Source organism: Nerophis lumbriciformis, linkage group LG11 (genome assembly GCF_033978685.3).
Source record: "Nerophis lumbriciformis linkage group LG11, RoL_Nlum_v2.1, whole genome shotgun sequence".
NCBI classification, from domain to species: Eukaryota; Metazoa; Chordata; class Actinopteri; order Syngnathiformes; family Syngnathidae; genus Nerophis; species Nerophis lumbriciformis.
Genome location: NC_084558.2, coordinates 30,887,182 through 30,906,274, shown reverse-complemented (window position 1 = coordinate 30,906,274; position 19,093 = coordinate 30,887,182). Strand labels below are relative to the sequence as shown.

Genomic DNA, 19,093 nt, shown 5'->3' with positions numbered 1-19,093 from the left:
GGGAGACCCTACCAGGGGGCATAAAGCCCCCGGACAACATAGCTCCTAGGATCATTGGGACACGCAAACTCCTCTACCACGGTAAGGTGGCAGCTCAGAGAGGAGGTTAAGAACCACTGACTTAAATGTTAAAGCAAATCCTGCATCTTCTGTGACATTACTGAAAACTGCTATTTAGCAGTAATGAAGTTGTCTGCAACTCCAACTACCATATATAGAAGGATGGAGAATTCTGAATGTGAATCATACTTTAAGGTAATAATGTTTTATAATCATGCTGTATGAAAATGTCATCCTAAGGAACACTAAACCAGATTTTGTTTTTGGAAACATATAATAGTTTTAACTAAGGATGGACACCATACAGAATCACAGTACTATTAATGCCAGGATAACAAATGTTTCACTTTTCAAAAAAATTAATTTTCTCTTTTACCAGTATTTAAAACACGTAAACAAAGTACCCCAAATTTCCCTGTTGTGGGGTCAATAAAGGATTATCTTATCTTACCTTAAATCACAGAAATAAAATACAAAGTCATTTAAACTTTTATTTTTTACTTTTTATTTTTAACAACATTGAACATAAAGAACATAAAAAACTGTTCTACTTAACCAATCCAGTCAGATAGTCAGAATGGATCTGACTATCATTTAAAAAGGTTTCCCTTTAGGGGACCTGTTTTTTTGTCCCCATACCGTCAGAGGTCCCCTAAAGGTGACTGTGTAAACAGAGTGATGTCCCCATTAAGTAAGCATTGCCAGAACACACACACACACACACACACACACACACACACACACACACACACACACACACACACACACACACACACACACACACACACACACACACCGTGTTTGACCTCTAACCTGTGCGGCATGTAAACACTTGTTGAATATTAATGAGCGACGAGCATCATCATCCATCAAGGGGCAGCGATGCGACGTCTTGAAAACGTGACGAATGGGAGGCGAGAGCAGCTCATAAAGGCGGCGGAGGGGACCCGTGCCAGGAGCACTTCAAAGCAGCAGAAGAAGAAGTAGAAGACGCCAAACGAGAAGAAGGTGGATGAGAAGATGTTTGACGTGTCTTATTCTTGGTCTTATTCTTCCTTTTTTGTTTCAGCACATCTAGACTTTCTGGTGATGGAGAGCATGCGTCTGGTCTTTCTTCTGTCCGTCTGCCTGTCCACGCTGACGTCCTTCTGTGAGGGTCAAAGGTCGGCCGACGCTCAGGTTCCGGCCGCCGCGCCCGATGATCCCATCCTGGGACTGGCCAAGGTGGACCTGGTGAGTTATGAGCAGGGCTGTCCAAAGTGTGGCCTGGGGGACGTTTTTGTCTCGGTTTTTTTTTAATTGTAAATCAATCAATCAAACTTTATTTATATAGCGCTAGTGCTTTACAGTAAAAAAAAGAAAGGAGGGATGAAAACCCAACATACAAACGAATAGTCCATCCATCCATCCATTTCCTACCGCTTGTCCCTTTTTGGGGTCGCGGAGGGTGCTGGAGACAATCTCAGCTGCATTCGGGCGGAAGGCGGGGTACACCCTGGACAAGTCGCCACCTCATCGAATAGTGCAACCAGAAATTGAATAGTTTTTTCCACATTTTGTTATGTTATAGCCTAATTCCAAAATGGAATAAATGTTTTTTTGTCCTCAAAATTATACAGATAATACCACATAATGACAATGTGAAAATATATTTTAGAATTGTTTTTGCTAATAAATAAATAAATAAATAAATAAAAACACATGTACATAAATATTTACAGGCTTTGCTCAATACTTTATTGATGCACCTTTGGCATGTTTGCCCATTCCTCTTTGCAACACCTAGTAAGTAAGTAAGTAAATTTTATTTATAAAGTGCTTTTCACAGATAAAATCACAAAACGCTGCACAAAACATAGGTGAAGTAAAACAACAATTCAATTTAAAACAACAGGGGCAATGCCATAAAAAAGATACAAGGTGGATTAAAAATGATCCACCAGGTTGGATGGGAAGTGTTGATTTTCATCCATGATGTTGCTGCATTCATCTTTCTCTCTATCTTCACTAGTCTCCCACTATATGATTTTTTAATTTCAATAAATTTGCTCAAAAAAAAAAATTGAAAATAACATTTCACATTGTCATTATGGGGTATTGTCTGTAGAATTTTAAAGGCAAAATTATACTATCCCATTTTGGAATAAGGCTGTAACATAACAACATGTCGAAAAAGAAAAAGCGCTGTGAATACATTCCGGATGCACTGCGCACACAGCTCTATTGGCAATAAAAAAAACATGGCATGGCACTGAGGATGAAGGAAAAATGCCATCTTTAAGGCGTCTATACTGGAGAATAAGTAAAATTAACGCCATCTAAAAAAAAAAAGTGTGAAACATTAAAAAATATATACAAATAAGTTATGAATAATACATTAATAAATTAATAAAAACATTACATTGAGAGAATAATAGTAGTAATAATAGATAATACAATAAAAAGTATCCATCCATCCATTAATTCTTTACCGCTTGTCTTTCTCGGGGTCGCGGGGGTGGCTGGAGCCTATGCCAGCTGCATTCGGGCAGAAGGCGAGGTACACCCTGGACAAGTCGCCACCTCATCACAGGGCCAACACAGATAGACAGACAACATTCACACTCACATTCACACACTAGGGTCCATTTAGTGTTGCCAACCTATCCCCAGGTGCATGTCTTTGGAGGTGGGAGGAAGCCGGAGTATCTGGAGAGAACCCATGCAGTCACGGGGAGAACATGCAAACTTCACACGGAAAGACCCCGAGACTGGGAGTCGAACCCAGGATCTTCTTATAGTGAGGCACCAGCACTTACCCCTTTTTTGATTGATTGAGAAGTTTATTGACATCTTAAAGAATTGAATCCATGTAATGCTTTAAAAAGGCAAATGGATGGCACAAAAAGCCAAAAGGCTTGTTTCCATTGTGGTCCCTAACAAGATTTATTTGTATTTGTGCAATGACAATAAAGATCCATCCATCCAAAATAGAAAATAACACAATAAAAATAAGAAACATAATAGTAAACATGATGAGAAGAACGAGTGCTGCCCTGTCTTTAACCTTTGTTTTTTAAAATGTCAGCGATCTGTGCAATCCTTAGGCTCTCCGGCAAAACTAAAATAAAATCAATTGATTAATAAGAAGTCTCGGGCCTTTTGTTTATTTTAATGTTTTAATGAGAAGGTTCTAGAAATGAACACTATGGGAGTGTTGTGGGCGAGGCCAGGACATGAATTCTTCTCTTGTTATCAAATGTTACAACTGCTTGTTGTTGTTTTTTTCATTTATTTTGGTGCTGTTATGTAACCTACTGGCTTAGCATGTATTTATGTGCATTTTTCATTAAAAAAAAATGTATCAAAGGTATTGATTTTATTATTGTGACTGCTTGGCAGCAATAATGTCAACAAAGTGACTCCTTAAAGGGTTTTTTCACACCAGCAGCTGACGAAGATAATGAACTGTCACCTGTGTGTGTGTGTGTGTGTGTGTGTGTGTGTGTGTGTGTGTGTGTGTGTGTGTGTGTGTGTGTGTGTGTGTGTGTGTGTTTGTCCGTGCAGGCAGAGGCGCTGCAGGCTTTCGTGGACGAGGCGGAAAGCAGAGTGGGCCTCTCGGTGGAGAAGAAGGCCAGCGTCATCCCGCGGGTGAGGACGTGAGCGACAGCTGTCAATCAAATGTGTTTGTGTAGAGTAGAGTATGCACCGCTGTCATTTTTGCCTCATCCTTCACTTTATTTTATTTTATTTTTTATTTTTATTTATTTATTTTTTTTTTATGTCCTGTCCAGCTTCTCAGGCAAATCATATAGTTGATGTAGATGCCCATGTCGGCTGTTCAGATTTACTTTACAAAAGAGAAGTGTAGGATACTTCTCTTGTTGCCTTATTTGTATTTGACTTTATTAAATGTATTTATATTATCATTTAGTGCAGCCGGGCCGGAGCAGGAGGGGATAGAAAGAGAAAAAAAAAGAAGACAGAGGGGGAAATTGTGGGGACAAGAGGGGGATTAGACAGAGAGACAAAAACAACAACAGCAAACAACAACAACAACAACAATAGATCATCCTTCACTTTAGGCGTGAGTGAAGAATGCACTACCGACCTGATATGACGATGCTACCTGGTGGTTGTTTGAGCTAGTTAAAGTTAAAAGTTAAAGTACCCATGGTTGTCTCACCCCTGGGAGGTGAGGGGAGCAGTGAGCAGCAGCGGTGGCCGCGCCCGGGAATCATTTTTGGTGATTTAACCCCCAATTCCAACCCTTGATGCTGAGTGCCAAGCAGGGAGGTAATGGGTCCCATTTTTATAGTCTTTGGTATGACTCGGCCGGGGTTTGAACTCACGACCTACCGATCTCAGGGCGGACACTCTCCTGGATGCTTCAGTAACACGCAAGATTCTCACAGGAATGAGGCAAAAATACAATGTTACTTACTGTGTGTGTTAAAAGAAGCACGTTTGTGTGTCACAGTGTGATGTTGGCGAGCGCTGCGCGATGAAACATGGGCCCCGATTTGGCCGACTGTGCGACTGTCTGCGGGGGGCGGCGTGCAACACCTTCTTCCTGCGCTGCTACTGAGGGCACCCAAAACCTTCTTGACCCATTGTTTGAACTCAAATGTGTCCTTGTTGTCCTTTGTCAAATAAATGTTGTTCCCCACTTCCACTGTAAGACATCTAAACGCTCATACAGGACAATAAACATGTCCAATATGTCTTTGTCTTTGTCCATTCACCATGCAGCCGCTTCTGTGAGTCACTAATCAATGTGCAGGGTTATGTCTGGCTTTGGGTACCTTACTTCCAGGCCTGGTCACCCACTAAGGTACCCAAAAAGGTCGCAAATTGCGTCCCTTTGTGTCGCTTTGTTGCGAGAATATTTTTGGCAATCACAAGTTGATCGTCCAATCAAAGGCGAGCGCGCTGAGGTCAGCGTCATACGTGGAAGCTTCTTTTCGTTTCTCAGCTTCACACGCAGGATGCTTATCAACAGCATGACATTTAGTCCTCAGATAAGAGCACACTCACACACGCACACACGCGTCTTCGAGCTGTGTGTCATAAAAGGACAACATGGCCTTTTCACAGCAAGACTCCTCTGCTTGTTTAATTAAAGATGAAAATAAAATAGAAAGGTTGTCCTTTTTCTGTGTTCCTTTGAAGTCAAATGATATCAACATGAAGTAAATTATATTTATATAGCGCTTTTCTCTAGTGACTCAAAGCGCTTTTTACATAGTGAAACCCAATATCTAAGGTACATTTAAACCAGTGTGGGTGGCACTGGGAGCAGGTGTGTGAAGTGTCTTTGACTAGGATGGTGGAAGTTGGGATCGAACCTGGAAACCTCAAGTTGCTGGCACGGCCGCTCTACCAACCGAGCTATGCCACCCCATGATTTCACATGATTTTATTGAATATAAAGGGACTTATTCATCTTTTAAACACGAAACCTGAAGACAAACATAAACATATATGTGCTGGGGTTGTAAATCACAATAAAAGCCCATGTTTTTAAAAATGGAATAAACAGACATATATAAATGTATTTTATATTTAAGCCATACAATTATATTATATTGTCGACATGTTTGATGTGAATGTCATTGTGACACTAATAATCCAAACTAATATCTATTCCTACTGGATGCAGCGCATCTATAGTGACACGGTGTTTTATTTTGAAACACTAAACCTCAAATAGTCGCGATGTAATTCGGCGCACAATAACGACGCAAATTAGCCCAAAGAATGGACCAGAGTACTCAATTGAAATCAGCGTTTGGGGGTTTGTGATATTTGTACTCTACAAACATATGCTTTGCGAACATAGCAGCGACGTTGCTCGGCTAAACCTAGCTAAACGTTCATACGATACAAACCCCCTTCTTCTGACCAAAGTAGTCTTTTTCTACATTTTGTTTGTCAATGGTTTTGTTAAACCTCGACTAGCGGGTGGTATGTCAGATTATGTTGTAAAAAAAGAAGATTTTCCTCAGCAGATTAAAGGCCTACTGAAATGCGATTTTCTTATTTAAACGGGGATAGCAGGTCCATTCTATGTGTTATACTTGATCATTTCGCGATATTGCCATATTTTTGCTGAAAGGATTTAGTAGAGAACATCGACAATAAAGTTCGCAACTTTTGGTCGCTGATAAAAAAAGCCTTGCCTCTACCGGAAGTATCAGACGATATGCGCATGACGTCACAGGTTGTGGAGCTCCTCACATCTGCACATTGTTTACAATCATGGCCACCAGCAGCGAGAGCGATTCGGACCGAGAAAGCGACGATTTCCCCATTAATTTGAGCGAGGATGAAAGATTTGTGGATGAGGAAAGTGAAAGTGAAGGACTAGAGGCCAGTGGGAGCGATTCAGATAAGGAAGGTGCTGTGAGAGACGGGTGGGACCTGATATTCAGCTGGGAATTACTAAAACAGTAAATAAACACAAGACATATATATACTCTATTAGCCACAACACAACCAGGCTTATATTTAATATGCCACAAATTAATCCCGCATAACAAACACCTCCCCCCTCCCGTCCATATAACCCGCCAATACAACTCAAACACCTGCACAACACACTCAATCCCACAGCCCAAAGTACCGTTCACCTCCCCAAAGTTCATACAGCACAAATATTTCCCCAAAGTCCCCAAAGCTACGTACGTGACATGCACATAGCGGCACGTACGTACGGACAAACGATCAAATGTTTGGAAGCCGCAGCTGCATGCGTACTCACGGTACTGCGTCTGCGCATCCAACTCAAAGTCCTCCTGGTAAGAGTCTCTGTTGTCCCAGTTCTCCACAGGCCAATGGTAAAGCTTGACTGTCATCTTTCGGGAATGTAAACAATGAAACACCGGCTGTGCTTATGTTGCTGCAGCCGCTCGCAATACACCGCTTCCCAACTACAGCTTTCTTCTTTGCTGTCTCCATTGTTCATTGAACAAATTGCAAAAGATTCACCAAAACAGATGTCCAGAATACTGTGGAATTTTGCGTTGAAAACAGACGACTTAATAGCTGGCCACCATGTTGTCCCAAAATGTCCTCTACAATCCGTGACGTCACGTGACGGCGTCATCATACCGAGACGTTTTCAGCAGGATATTTTGCGCGGAATTTAAAATTGCACTTTAGTAAGCTAACCCGGCCGTATTGGCATGTGTTGCAATGTTAAAATTTCATCATTGATATATAAACTATCAGACTACGTGGTCGGTAGTAGTGAGTTTCAGTAGGCCTTTATGAATCAATAACAGCCTGACACTTCCGGTTTACTTCCTGTTTATTTAAATGGCTGTGTTATTGATGACATCATTTGGTTGTGTTTGTTTCAGTGTTTCCATCAGACGTCGTCAAAGTTGTTGTTGTGAAAGAAGAGCAGCAGGAGCCAGAGCCCGCCCACGTGAAAGAGTAAGAGGAGGAGGCCGACATCAGCAAGTTCCATGTGAAGACTGAAGATGATGACGAAGAGCAAGGTGGTTGGTCACAGCTTCATTGCAGTGAGGAGAACATAGAGGACACAACATCACAATCCACCCACACCGATGACAGCGTCCACACTGGAGAACCTCTGAGAAATAATAAACACTTGAAATGTTCTCAATGTGACAGAAGTTTTGTCCATGAGAGGAATCGAAAAACTCACATGAGGATCCACACAGGAGGAAAAACCTTTCCACTGCTCAGTTTGCAGTAAAACGTTCAGCCAGAGTGCCAATTTAGCTGTCCATTCTCGTATCCACACCGGAGAGAAACCTTTTTCTTGCTCAGTTTGTGGTGGAAGCTTCTCCCAAAAAGGACATTTGCTAAGACACAAAGCAACACACAGTGAAGACAAGACGTCTTTCTGTCCGGTTTGCGACGCCGCTTTCTATCATCGCTCGGCGTTCATTGAGCACATGAGAACACACAGTGGGGAAAAAACATTTTCCTGCTCGGTCTGTCCGAAAAGATTCTCCCGAAGAGATAATTTGATGACGCATATGAGAACTCACACTGGCGAGAAACCATTTTCCTGCATGATTTGTGCAAAAAGCTTCTCTCAAAAGGGACATTTGATGACTCAACTAGGACACACTCGGGAGGAAAACCCTTTTCCTGCTCGGTCTGTGCTAAAAGATTCTCTCAGAAAGGACATATGATGTCACACATGAGGACACACCGCAGAAACATGTCGACGTTCCAAGAGTCTCGGATGAGACTGATGAGAACACACTCGGAATACAAGTTTTTGTGATTAAAGATTTCAAATAATGTGCTTTAGCAGGTTGAACGTGTTTATCACACTAAGACAAATGTGTTGCGTTTTGTCATTTCCCTGCCCTCTCTTTTTTGGTGTCTGTTTTTTCTTCAGTCAATTAGTCCCCAGCGAGGCACACCTGCAACAAATCTCTACCCAGTAGTATTTAAGCTCGTCACCGACAGCTGGTCCCTGCCGGTTATTGTCTCCTGCACCTTCCACGTGCATGTGCCTGATTCACTTCGTCCTGTCTGGTATGTCGTCTCTCCTTATTCCTGAAATTCCTCACCTCTTTGTGTTTGCTTCCTAGCCTCCCTGAGGTAAAGAGGATTTTGTGTTGGGCCTTTTGTTGAGCTTAGTGATGGGTTGATGAGGCGTCATGAAGCGTTTAGACACATTGCAAAACTGTATTGATACTGTGTCGACACTGTGTCACTAAATACTGACATCTGCTGGACATTAAAAATCCCTACAGGCAACTGACACTGATTTTATGACCTAGTATATACAATAATATAAACCAAGTCTTTGTATTTCATTTAGGATTATTTCATATCTTCATTTAGATAAAAATATATTTTTATATTTTTTAGATACAGTCAATAAATAATGTGAACATGTATCATAACATGGAAATCTAAGAGAACGTGTTGTGGATGAGGATGCCTGTAGACTGGGAATTTTTTATTTTATTTTTTTTTTACATATTTTTATTTAAAAAAAAAAGTTTTTCCAACGTATTAAATTTTAGACGATTTCTCTTCTTAGTTATTATTTCTCCGGCTGTAGAAAAGACCCGCTCACAGGACACAGAGGAGGCGTCAGTGTGACACAGTTCGCGTATTGGTCATGTGGCCGAAACAGCTCATGATCGGTCACGTGACTTTCTAAAAGCGGTACGCGCACCGACACAGGGTTTTGCTCTATGAGCTCGACGCATGCGTCGATGCATCGGTGTTGCCGGACCCATCACTAGTTGAGCTCAGTACGCCCTGGCCATTTCCCCTGCCGACCACTGAGGGACCTGCTTTTGTTTGCTTATTCATGGTGTGCACTTCTGCCCCATCGCTTTTTGTTACACTTTTTGGACTCATTAAATTGTTTAACATTTTGTAATTCAACCTCGCCTCCAGTCTCTGCATCCTGGGGTCACCTCCTTGATCAAATCCTAACAAGATGAATGTCCATGTGATTGTAAATTAAATACGCATTATTTACACAAAGCTGTCAAATGTGTCATAATTGATGACAATGTTCATATTTTCTAATCTTGTTAAAGAAAATGTTCATCAGTGACCTGGAAAGGACAAAACTGCCTGTAGAAGCCAAACGTCTCCAGTAGATGTCAGCATTGTGCAACGTCACGGACAGAGTCATGCAAAAAAGGGCATGGTCAACTAAACAACAGGCGCCATGACTGCTACCAAGGATGTGTGTGGCTGTGCCCGGGTACATGCAATTGCTGTTGTTTTGATGTTAGTTTTTCTGACAAAATAAACCAAAATAATAGGTCTATATATAGTTCTGAACATACTCCAGCTAATAAACTTACAATCAGGGATGTGAACGCGTTTTTAAACATTAATTTTTACGTCAAAATATCATTTTTTTTTAATGAAATATCGTCACGTGTAAGAACGGGAGTTGGAAAAAGATGAAGCTATTGGGTTTAATGACTTTGTTTTTTTACCAGCAATCAAGCAGTATCTATACATCTGACAACAACAGACAACACCGGAAATGTGTCGCTTGAAAACCCGTCTGCCCGAAACTTTCTAACAAATAACAAAACTTACCAGGAATTATGTAAACCCACTACAATATTTAAAAAATAGGTTCAAAACAAAATGTGTTAAAAGCTCACCTCAGCCACAGGCACTTGCTGTTTCTCTTGCCTAAACAGCACCTATTTAATAAACCCACCTTAACGTTTGACAACCAAACAATTACACAAAGCGACTCGGCAAAGAATCTGGGTATTATCTTCAACCCAACTCTCTCATTTGAGTCACACAAGAGTGTTACTTAAACAGCTTTCTTTCATCTACATAATATCGCTAAAATGTGTCCCACTTAATGCTGAGATCATTATTCATGCGTTCGTTACGTCTCGTCTCGATTACTGTAACATGTTATTTCCGGGTGTCCCTATGTCTAGCATTAAAAGATTACAGTTGGTACAAAATGCGTCTGCTAGACTTCTGACAAGAACAAGAAAGTGTGATCATATTACGCCTATACTGGCTCACCTGCACTGGCTTCTTGTTAAGAGGGGAGGAGTATATTTACAGCTAGAATTCACCAAGTCAAGTATTTCCTATATATATATATATATATATATATATATATATATATATATATAGGAAATACTTGACTTTCAGTGAATTCTAGCTATAAATATATATTTATTTTATTATATATGTATGTATATATATATATATATATATATATATATATATATATATATATATATATATATATAGGAGCAGCGAGAATACCAAGAAGCGCATATGCCAAATTTTCAAAGAGAACGGCCTACGGATCACGATTGAAGCCAACAAGCAAACCGTCAACTTCCTTGACGTCACTTTCAACATGAGAAATAACAGCTACCAACCATTCACGAAACCCAACACAACACTCCAATACGTGCACCATGACAGCAACCACCCACCCACCACCACGAAAAGAATACCTACCGGAATCAATAAAAGGCTATCGATGCTGTCATCTAGCAAAGCTGAATTTGACCAAGCAACCCCCACGTACCAAAAAGCCCTTGATGAAAGCGGATACAATTTCACCCTCACCTATGAACCCACGCCAGGAAACCAGCCAAAAAAGAACAGAAAACTAAACGACATCATCTGGTACAACCCCCCATACAGCAAAAACGTCTCAACGAACATTGGACACAAATTCCTCAATCTGATTGACAAACACTTTCCCAAAGACAACACCCTAAGAAAAGTATTCAACAAGAACAACATTAAATTGAGCTACAGCTGCATGAACAATATACGACAAATCATCTCAAACCACAACAAAACAATTGCAAATGAGCCGTCGACCCCCAGACAGAGCGACTCCAAAACCAACAAAGGATGTAACTGTCGAAAGAAACCTGATTGCCCTCTCAACGGGGGGTGCTTACAAACATCAGTTGTCTACCAATCTAAGGTAATACGCAAGGACATTAACACATCCGACACATATGTAGGATTAACCGAGGGAGAATTCAAAACCAGATGGAACAATCACAAGGCTTCTTTCAGGAACAAAAACCTGCGAAATACCACAGAACTCAGCAAACACATTTGGGACCTCAAAGACAATAATGTTGAATATTCAATAACATGGCAAATTCTTGCATCCAGCACACCTTACAATAGTGGTAATAAAAGATGCAACCTATGCTTGAAAGAGAAACTGTTTATTATTTACCGTCCAGACCTGTCATCCCTCAACAAGCGCAGCGAAATTGTAACAACATGCCGCCATAGACGGAAACACCTCCTAGGTAACACATGAGCCAATCACCACGCCCCTAGGCCAGCCTGTACCCACCCACTCTGTGCCCTATATAAACCATGGTATGCGAATGCTCCCATTAAAATCTCCTGATGATTGAGGGTACCCCCCCTCATGAAACAGGCCTGTAGAGATGAAATAGTCTTGTGATTTTTTTCCCACACATACATATATATATATATATATATATATATATATATATATATATATATATATATATATATATATATATATATATATATATATATAATAAATACTTTAATTTCAGTGTTCATTTATTTACACATACACACACATAACACTCATCTACTCACTCAGTCTACCCCAGGGCAGCTGTGGCTATGAAAGTAGCTTACCACCACCAAGTGTGAATGATTGATGGGTTCTACATGTAAAGCGACTTTGGGTACTTAGAAAAGCGCTATATAAATCCCAGTTATTATTATTATTATTACTCATTGTTGAGTTAAGGGTTGAATTGTCCATCCTTGTTCTATTCTCTGTCACAATTTTTCGAACCATGCTGAACACTCTCTCTCATGATGCATTGCAGTGTGGCACGCACAAAACTGCTTTCATCAAATGCACTAGATGGCAGTATTGTCCTGTTTAAGAGTGTCACAACATTGCTGTTTACGGCAGACGAACTGCTTTACGGTAGACAAAAACGTGACTGCTGTTGTTGTGTGTTGTTGTCGCGCTGGGAGGATGTTAATGAAACTGCCTAACAATAAACCCACATAAGAAACCAAGAACTCGCCCTCGATCATTCTACAGTTATAACGTGATTGGGCAGGTACGCTGTTTATATTGTGGTATTGTGGGTCCGCATGGACCTGAATCTGCCTGAATTTTGGGAGATTTTCGGGAGAAAATTTGTCCCGGGAGGTTTTCGGGAGAGGCGATGAATTTCGGGAGTCTCCCGGAAAATCCGGGAGGGTTGGCAAGTATGGGGAAAGGGCATGTTCCCCACTGTGTTACATGGCCTTTCCATTAACAACACACAGTAAACGTTTGGGAACTGAGGAGACACCATTTTTAAGCTTCTCAGGTGGAATTCTTTCCCATCCTTGCTTGATGTACAGCTTAAGTTGTTCAACAGTCCGTGGGTCTCCGTTGTGGTATTTTAGGCTTCATAATGCGCCACACATTTTCAATGGGAGACAGGTCTGGACTACAGGCAGGCCAGTCTAGTACCCACACTCTTTTACTATGAAGTCATGTTGATGTAGCACGTGGCTTGGCATTGTCTTGCTTAAATAAGCAGGGGCATCCATGGTAACGTTGCTTGGATGGCAACATATGTTGCTCCAAAACCTGTATGTACCTTTCAGCATTAAGGCGCCTTCACATATGCCTAAATTACCCAGGTCTTGGGCACTAATACACCCCCATATCATCACAGATGCTGGCTTTTCAACTTTACGCCTATAACAATCCGGATGGTTCTTTTCCTCTTTGGTCCGGAGGACACAACGTCCACAGTTTCCAAAAACAATTTGAAATGTGGACTCGTCAGACCACAGAACACTTTTCCACTTTGTATCAGTCCATCTTAGATGAGCTCAGGCCCAGCAAAGCCGACGGCGTTTCTGGGTGTTGTTGATAAACGGTTTTCGCCTTGCATAGGAGAGTTTTAACTTGCACTTACAGATGTAGATACCAACTGTAGTTACTGACAGTGGGTTTCTGAAGTGTTCCTGAGCCCATGTGGTGATATCCTTTACACACTGATGTTGCTTGTTGATGCAGTACAGCCTGAGGGATCGAAGGTCACGGGCTTAGCTGCTTACGTGCAGTGATTTCTCCAGATTCTCTGAACCCTTTGATGATATTACGGACCGTGGATGGTGAAATCCCTAAATTCCTTGCAATAGCTGGTTGAGAAAGGTTTTTCTTAAACTGTTCAACAATTTGCTCACGCATTTGTTGACAAAGTGGTGACCCTCGCCCCATCCTTGTTTGTGAATGACTGAGCATTTCATGGAATCTACTTTTATACCCAATCATGGCACCCACCTGTTCCAAATTTGCCTGTTCACCTGTGGGATGTTCCAAATAAGTGTTTGATGAGCGTTCCTTTGAGACATTTGTGATTAAGGGCTATATAAGAAAACTTTGATTGATTGATTGATTGATTTATTGATTGATTTATTGAACATAGAGGTTGACTGATGTTATATCTGTGGAGCAGTAGAGAATGTGAATCATTTGTTTTTGGAACGTGACAATGCAGCTGAGACAGGCTCCTGCACCCCCCACGACCCTGATAGGGACAAGCGGTAGAAAATGGATGGATGGATGGATGGATGGAGACTGTACATTTGTTTTGGGAGGAGATCTGAGATTGGCTGAGAGGCAAGGGTGTGGCGATTTCCCCATTTACAATAGAAGAGATCAAATTTAGCATATTTATAAATGATGGTAACTTAGAAATGATTGTTTATTATTATGTTGCAAGCTAAATGGTAAATGGGTTATACTTGTATAGCGCTTTTCTACCTTCAAGGTACTCAAAGCGCTTTGACACTATTTCCACATTCACCCATTCACACACATATTCACACACTGATGGCGGGAGCTGCCATGCAAGGCCCTAACCACGACCCATCAGGAGCAAGGGTGAAGTGTCTTGCTCAAGGACACAACGGACGTGACGAGGTTGGTAGAAGGTGGAGATTGAACCAGGAACCCTCAGGTTGCTGGCACGCCACTCTCCCAACTGCGCCACACATGTTTTATACATAAACGTCGATTTCTGAAAGTAAAATCTACATTTTTACATTGACTTAATGATTTCAAAGTATTAATGAAATCTTGGAAAATGGTTAAAAGTAGAAAAGCCCTTAAATTAGTATCTTTATTGGAGGAATTAAAATGTATGTAGATTATTCCTATTTTTGTATTTTGTATTTTATTTTATTTTTTTATTATTATTATTACGTTTTCAGCTCACACTGGATCGGTCGGCAGCCAAGTGTGAGAATCAGCACCTTCAAGTTTGAGTCCATGGTTCTCACCCGGAAAAGGGTGGAATGCCATCTCCGGGATGGGGAGGAGATCCTGCCCCAAGTGGAGGAGTTCAAGTACCTTGGGGTCTTGTTCACGAGTGAGGGAAGACTGGATTGTGAGATCGACAGGCAGATCGGTGCGGTGTCTGTACTGTTGTGGTAAAGAAGGATCTGAGCCAGAAGGCAAAGCTCTCATTTACCGCTCAATCTACATTCCCACCCTAACCTATGGTCATGAGCTTTGCGTTATGACCGAAAGGACAAGATCACGGGTGCAAGCGGCCGAAATGAGTTTCCTCCGTCGGGTGGCGGGGCTTAGAGATAGGGTGAGAAGGTCCGTCATCCGTGAGGAGCTCATCAAGAGGAGACAGATGAGGTTTGGGCATCTGGTCAGGATGACCCCTGCAAGCCTCCCTGGAGAGGTGTTTAGGGCACGTCCGACCGGTAGGAGGCCTCGGGGAAGACCCAGGACACGTTGGGGAGACTATGTCTACCGGCTCGTCTGGGAACACCTTGAGACCCCCCGGGAGGAGCTGGGCAAAGTGGCTGGGGAGAGGGAAGTCTGGGCTTCTCTGCTTAGGCTGCTGCCCCCGCAACCTGACCTCGTATAAGCGGCAGAAGAAGATGGATGGATGGATGGATATTATTTTTTCAATAATCTATTATTTGTATTGTCTTTTACTTTTTTTCCTTGACATGTTTTTTTTTTGTTAAAGACGATAATTGCTCAACCTGGTGGATGTTTGAAAATGTTGACATGTGTAAGTGCCTTGATTTGTGTCTACATTGTGATTACATGTTGTTTGTTTGTACAATTGTTTAAAAAAAACGAGGGGAGCCAGTGCATCATCAAATTCCCCCTCCCCCTTCGCTTTATTTTTTTTTTCAATTTGTCGCACTTTTATTATTTCATTATTTTTATCTTGCAATTTGACTTTTAATCCGAACCCTTTCACAGTATTTATTTTGCACTATCTTGTTTAGCTTATGCATTGTTTATGTTCTTTGTTTTTTGTTTTTGTTTTTTTTTGCTCTATGCTTTTTAACCTGTAAAGCAGTGGTCCCCAACCACCGGGCCGCAGCCCAGTACCGGTCCGTGGATCGAATGGTACCGGGCCGCACAAGAAATTAAAAAAATTACAATTAAAATAAAAAAAATAAAAAATAATAATATTATATTTTTTTAAATATTTTTTTTATATTATATTATTATTATTTTGTTTTTAATATTTAATTATTATTATTATTTTTATTATATTTTTTTAATATTTCTGGTTCCTACATTATATATCTTTTTTTTTTTTTTTTTTTTTTTTTTCTCTTGCTCTAAGATGTCTGCGAGCATTGCCAACACCTTGTCATGGCGCCACCTGTATCTTCCCTGGGTCAATGCTGTTTTGCACCCAGAAAGAATGTGCACCATAGTTCCTTTACCGCCACACAACCTGCACAGCGGGTCCTCCCTCATTCCCCACCTATGCAAGTTGACTAGGGTCGGCATGGTGTCGTATACTGCTCGGAGCAGAAACGAGATACGAAACGGCTCCAGCCTCCACAGTTCCACCTTGTCCAGGCACCTTGGGTTGCGAGCTTGACGGCTTTAGCTCTTCTTCCTTCTTTTTCAAGGTTTCGAACTTCATCCTGGATCATGGTCCTCTTTTCCCTGGGCGTGGACTTGGACCACTGCTGGAAATGTGATGTTCCTAGACCCTGTCTTCCAGTGCAAGGGCTTCCGATGGTATCTTTGGTCCTGAGAGATGATTCTGCCTGGGTAACAGCAGTGCTGGCGGCCCACTTCCTACCAGATCTTGTTCTTATTCCAGCTTCCCTGATGAGTTGATCTTGGGAGTCTCTATACGTCAGGGAAAGTCTGCATTTTGCGACTTTAAACTCCTCCACAACTGAAGACGGGGAGCTGGAGCTGATGTAGAGCCCCATAGATGTAAAGCTTGGGGGTATTCCCAACCATTTACGAAGATGCTTGTTGAACTTCCTCTCCAACCCTTCAACTGTTGTTATGGCCACTTCGTACACGGTGAGAAGCCACATAAGTCTTTGGAGTAGGCCATGCTGGTATATCCAGCACTTGTATTTCCCAGGCAGACCAGACTTGTCAATCTTTTTCAACCATTCTTCAACTTGATTTTCGGTGCTGGAGATGCTGTTTTTATCTGTCATGGAATCATCATACCACTTTCCAAGGCATTTTTTAAATTTTTTTATTTTTTTATTTTTTTTTTTATGTCCTGTCCAGCTTCTCAGGCAAATCATATAGTTGATGTAGATGCCCATGTCGGCTGTTCAGATTTACTTTACAAAAGAGAAGTGTAGGATACTTCTCTTGTTGCCTTATTTGTATTTGACTTTATTAAATGTATTTATATTATCATTTAGTGCAGCCGGGCCGGAGCAGGAGGGGATAGAAAGAGAAAAAAAAAGAAGACAGAGGGGGAAATTGTGGGGACAAGAGGGGGATTAGACAGAGAGACAAAAACAACAACAGCAAACAACAACAACAACAACAATAGAGCAACATCAGCAAATATGACATGTACAAATATGATGGTAAAAGTAATAGCAAATAAGCAGTTAGCGAAAAATAAAAAATAATACAGAAATGACAATGAGCATTATTACACTACAAATGGATCAATACAAATACCAATAGAAATAGCGCTATTGATAATGAACAATACCAATAATTTACCTTTATTATCAACAATACAGTTGTTTAAATGCAACAATACATATACGTAATGATAACTTGAGATACGAAAGAATGCAGAAAAATGGAGGGGGAGAAAGAGAAGCAACCTACATTAACCTTGTAGATTGTTATAGTCACAATAGGTTAAGCTTTGTCAGTGTGCCATGTGTTACACCCAGTTTACCCTAGGGCAACAACGTTAATATATGTTTGATGAAACGTGATTATGTGCATGAGTGTAAGTATGCATATGTACTTGTATATGTACAGAATGTGTATATGTGTTTGTACAATGAATGTATATGTACAGAATGTGTATATGTGTTTGTACAGTGAATGTATATGTACAGTATGTGTATGTGTATGTTTGTATATTGAATGTGCGTGTGGATGTACGAACATTAGGTAGGTAAATATGTACTGTATTTGTGTATGTATGTGGGAGCGTAGGTACCTATGTACGTATGTGAGCATATGTGAATTTGCATGTACAATACATTCGACTCCCAGAGTGCGTGGGAGCCAGAGCACGGCCCCATCACCCCCGAGAGCCCAACCCACAAACAGGAGGCGTGGTGCCCAGGGAACCAGGGACCACCGCCCCCACGCAGCCAAGCCGGCCAGCGACAGGAACCCCAGAGCCCGACCCACCGTACCGCCCACAAGGGCCAGCAGCAGGCCGCAGACAGACGCACCCGGCAGAGGACAGGGCACGAGAAAAGCAGGGGACAGCCAGACCCCAAGCCAGCGAGAGACCACACCCCACACGGGCAGAAAGGCGAGACGCCCCGCCCGAGGGACCCAGAGACTCCCCGCAACCGGACGGGAAGACCGCCCCCGCCCCACCGGCAACCGGGCCCCCACGAGCCCACCCCCCACCCCCGGAGAGCGCGGCGAGGCCAGCCCCCGGCCACCCCACCCAAACCGGCCGCCGCAGGACCACCCAGGCACAAGGCCACGGGAACCACCCACCCCACCCGCAGGGACCCCAACGATGGAGATGGAACAACCAGCAACCGCCCCGCCGAGCCCCACCCCTGAGGGAGGGGAAAAATTAAAAAATAATATTAATAAAATATATTTAAAAAAATAAATAAATAAATAAATTAATTAATTAATTAATTAATAAAAAAAAAAAAATAAATAAATAAAAAAAATAAAAGAATTAAAAGAAGATCACAGACATGCTGACAAACAAGGTCACTACCCCAGCAACTGGCCGACTCGCAGCACCTCGGAATACCTTGCAGCACCAAGCTACCACAATAGACGCAGGGACTAGGCCCAACAGGCCCCAACCAAGACGGGCACCCGGAAGGGATGGACAGCGGGACCCAAGAGCTCCAGACACGCAGTTCGGATGCAGTAGCCTGAGGCGTCGACCCCCGTCTGACAGGCAGGCCCAGAGCGTACCCCCAGAAATATACATACATACATATACATACATACACACATACACATACACATACACATACACACATACACGTATACATACCCACACATACACATATATACATATACATACACATATGTACA

The 19,093-nt window shown here is 41.8% G+C and overlaps 1 protein-coding gene across 1 annotated transcript; it reads left to right on the top strand.

Annotated features, from left to right (window-relative positions):
• The first annotated feature begins 961 nt into the window (after window positions 1–961).
• Window positions 962–4,974, top strand: cart4 (cocaine- and amphetamine-regulated transcript 4). Its single transcript, XM_061966118.1, has 4 exons — window positions 962–1,068; window positions 1,130–1,293; window positions 3,607–3,690; window positions 4,520–4,974. The coding sequence occupies exons 2-4, from the start codon at window positions 1,150–1,152 to the stop codon at window positions 4,625–4,627; spliced, it is 336 nt and encodes a 111-aa protein (XP_061822102.1). The 5' UTR covers window positions 962–1,068; window positions 1,130–1,149; the 3' UTR covers window positions 4,628–4,974.
• The last annotated feature ends 14,119 nt before the right edge of the window (window positions 4,975–19,093 follow it).